The sequence below is a fragment of the Pygoscelis adeliae genome, unplaced genomic scaffold (assembly GCF_000699105.1).
Source record: "Pygoscelis adeliae isolate BGI_AS28 unplaced genomic scaffold, ASM69910v1 Scaffold106, whole genome shotgun sequence".
Taxonomy (NCBI): Eukaryota; Metazoa; Chordata; class Aves; order Sphenisciformes; family Spheniscidae; genus Pygoscelis; species Pygoscelis adeliae.
In genome coordinates this window covers 135,111-138,259 of record NW_008824939.1, presented here as the reverse complement: position 1 = coordinate 138,259, position 3,149 = coordinate 135,111, and the positions used below count along the sequence as shown (strand labels likewise).

The window sequence follows — 3,149 nt, the reverse complement described above, 5'->3', positions numbered from 1 at the left end:
GTAGGGAAATGATCATTGGTACTATTCAAATCAAAACCTTCTTTACTCCAAACCAGAATTTGCAGAGGGAAATTCTATGGGACTGTTACACAGGATCTTGGGCCAGCAGGCTACAGTAATCCTGTGAGGTCTTACACTCCTAGAAAGCACGCTGGAAATAGCACAGTATGCTCACAGATCCTTCCCACAGACCTTCTGCGACCCCCTGAGGAAAAGGCACACCTCAAAATCCCCTTCCTGGCAATCAAATCCCCTTCAAATGGCCACAGGGACCCATGCTGACAGCTTGCCACCACCCTGCACATCAGATACGTCAGCCTAGTGAAGAAAATCAGGAGAGTGATGCTAATACCAGTAGTGTGCAGAGGTCACGCTCTTCTCCGTAAGTATTAAGTCAAAGGGAGGAAGCACAGAGAAAAGAAGAGGAAAGGGAAGAGGTGATAAGAAGTGGGAGGTTTTAAATAATTGCTCCTGGGCTGCAATCCCCTCACCCCTGCTCCCTCTGTCCTCCCTGTGCCCTGCACACGGGGTGTGAACAGCTGCACACGCACCCTCTGCCAAGGCAGATATAAGTGCATCAAAAAGGGCACTCTGACTTTTACAAAATGCATCTGCCAGAAACTCTCTCAAGTGCAACATGTGCCAAGCCCTGCCCAGCTACAGGCCGGCTCTGCCTGCTAATCTGCCAGGCTGAAGTGCCCCCTCATTCCTCATGACCACAGCCAAGCTTGCAGACGCCCTTCAGCTGGAATTGCTGCACACAGGCTGTGAATTTCATTCCCCTTGTTCAGCCTTCCACTCACCCTCTTGCACTGGCCAAAGAAATTCAACCTGCAGCCCATGCCGAGGAGTTGGGAGACATCCTGACCATGTATCACAAGAGAAGGTGGGGTGGCTGCAAGGCTCCAATGCTGCATTTGGAATTTAGTTAATTATTCTGTCGATGAGCTGTAGTTAGCAGTTATGCCTCCAAGGACTAGAGAACACAGGGCTATGGAATAATTTCCTACTGTCTTTTCCCCTGAGCAATAAGGTCCTGCAGAATCCAGGGACACAGCCAAATTTGTACATGGATCCTGCAAGCCTGGGAACAGTTATGCATATTTTAGCTGGTGAAGCTGTTACCTGGAGCTCAGAGTTCCACAGATTAGCTACGAAAAATGGGGTCATTTGAATGGACTTGATTTTCTTGTCTCACATTTTAGTGATCAGTCAGAGATCCTAGGCTGCAGGGAATGAGAGCAAAGAAAATGTTCTCACCCTTAGGACTGGTTCCTCCAGGCTCACAGAACAAGTTCACAAAGGGGGAGAAGCCTGTAAAATCCTTCCTGTGGCATACGCACCCTTCTTCGCCAACCTACTTTGCATGAGACCAAATTAATTTAAATACACTTGTCCTTGCAAAACCAACAGAAATGGTATCGAGCTTAAGGCAGCGCACACTGGTACTCCTGACCTCTGCCCAACTCTGCACAGACCATTCACCACTTGCCCAGATGACCTCCCTCTTGCTGGACCTTCTCCAGTACAGGTGCAGTGCAACTGGAAACTCTTCACAGAAAAGTTTTCCAGTCTCCCTCCCTGGCTCTTTCCTCACTCCCTGCCCTCCTCCCCTGCAAAGTCCAGTTACCTCCAGCTGCTTGTGAGGATTTCTACTCTGGCTGCAGAAGCACAGCTTGTTCTTAAAGATGAGACTCAGAAGAGCAACATGTGGGATGAGGAATTCAGATCTGTGGAGACTGGAGGACCACAAGATTTCTAGCCAAGAGGAACACTGCTGCAACACTGTCTCCATCACAGCCCTGCAGGGCAGCAGCTATCTTCCCAGGAACTCAGAAAAGCAGTAATCCAGTTTGCCTGCAGTGATGTTTCCCAGAAAAATCAATTTTCCTGTGCTAATCCCTACCCCTCTCTCCAAATGCTAGACACAAAGTAAAATAGAGCAGAGGCCCTGACACAAAGAATTTGCAATCTCATGTACAAACAATAGAGCTGGCTCATTTGTCTTCCTAGAGGGAAATAAATAAATGAATAAAAGCCCCCCGAGACCAAATGCGTATTTTGCTGATATTCCACATTGGCAAGGCAGGGTACAACCCTTGCACACATTTCCCAATGCAAAATGAGCTACCTGGTGTAACTAGAGCTCTAAGAAAAGTGCCTGCTGGAACAGCTCTGCTGGCCAGGGATTTCACCTCCTCACACCCCTGACTGACAGGTGTCTGGAGCAGAGACCAGCCAGGAAAGAGCATCTTACTGGGATTAAGCGTGCATGCCACAGCTATTAAGGAGTCAGCTGTTACACTGACTGTGAGGGGCAGAGGAGGGGCAGTTTGTCTGCAGTTGGTTCTCCCAACCCTCCCCTGGTCAGGTGCAAGAGGGAGCGGCAAGAGATTACTGGTGCAAAGCTGGCCAAAAACCAATTCTGAAGAGTTAATTAAAAGGAGAGGGAGATCACGAGGCAAACAGGCAGGGCGAGGAAAGAGGGTGAGCAAAGGCAGAGCTGCAAGTGAGGAAGAAGCAATTTGCAGGGGGAGCAGAAAACAGAGTTGACAGGCATAAGGAAAAGGAGGGGACCCAAAGCATAAGCGGGGCCCAGCCAGGAGAGCCCTGAAGGCAAGGAAAAGGTGTCATCGGAGGCAAGCAATGGGTACAGAGGTCCCTGCAGAAGCCTGCTGACCAGCATTGAGGGAGGGTGCAAGCGTGCACAGAATTGAAGAAGAGGTGGCAAAGGTGCAGAAAGGTTTCAGCAGAACTGATGCCGGCAGGGAGGGCAGATGCTGCAGCTCTCCCTTAGAATACAGGAGGGGAAGAAGGGAGGGATGCGAGGGGACTAGAGAGCAAAGCAGGGGGTCGGGGCAACCCAGGCACGCGAGCACAGGGACGGTGGGGCAGCCCCCAGCACTGACCTTGCCATGTAGCCCAAGACGTGGGCCCGGATGACTATCGCTGCTTTCCTCAACTCCTCTTCCCGATCCTTCTCCAGCTTCTGCTCAAGAGCTTCCTTCAGGAAAACCTGACGCCACGGGGAGGAGTTTCAATAAACACAAAGAGAGGAAAGAAGTCAGTCCCCGGGAGAGCCGGGAGATTTCATCCCCGGCTGACCAGCGCAGAGCGCGCTCTGTGTCCGGGCGCCCGCGGCCGCTGCT

The 3,149-nt window shown here is 51.0% G+C and overlaps 1 protein-coding gene across 1 annotated transcript in view; it reads right to left on the bottom strand.

Annotated features, from left to right (window-relative positions):
• LOC103918180 (unconventional myosin-X-like) overlaps positions 1-3,149 on the bottom strand; it is a 97,831-nt gene that overhangs the window by 33,218 nt on the left and 61,464 nt on the right. Inside the window, exon 23 of the mRNA XM_009325441.1 lies at positions 2,910-3,016. Coding sequence (XP_009323716.1) covers positions 2,910-3,016 — 107 coding nt within the window. The remainder of the gene's footprint in view (positions 1-2,909; positions 3,017-3,149) is intronic.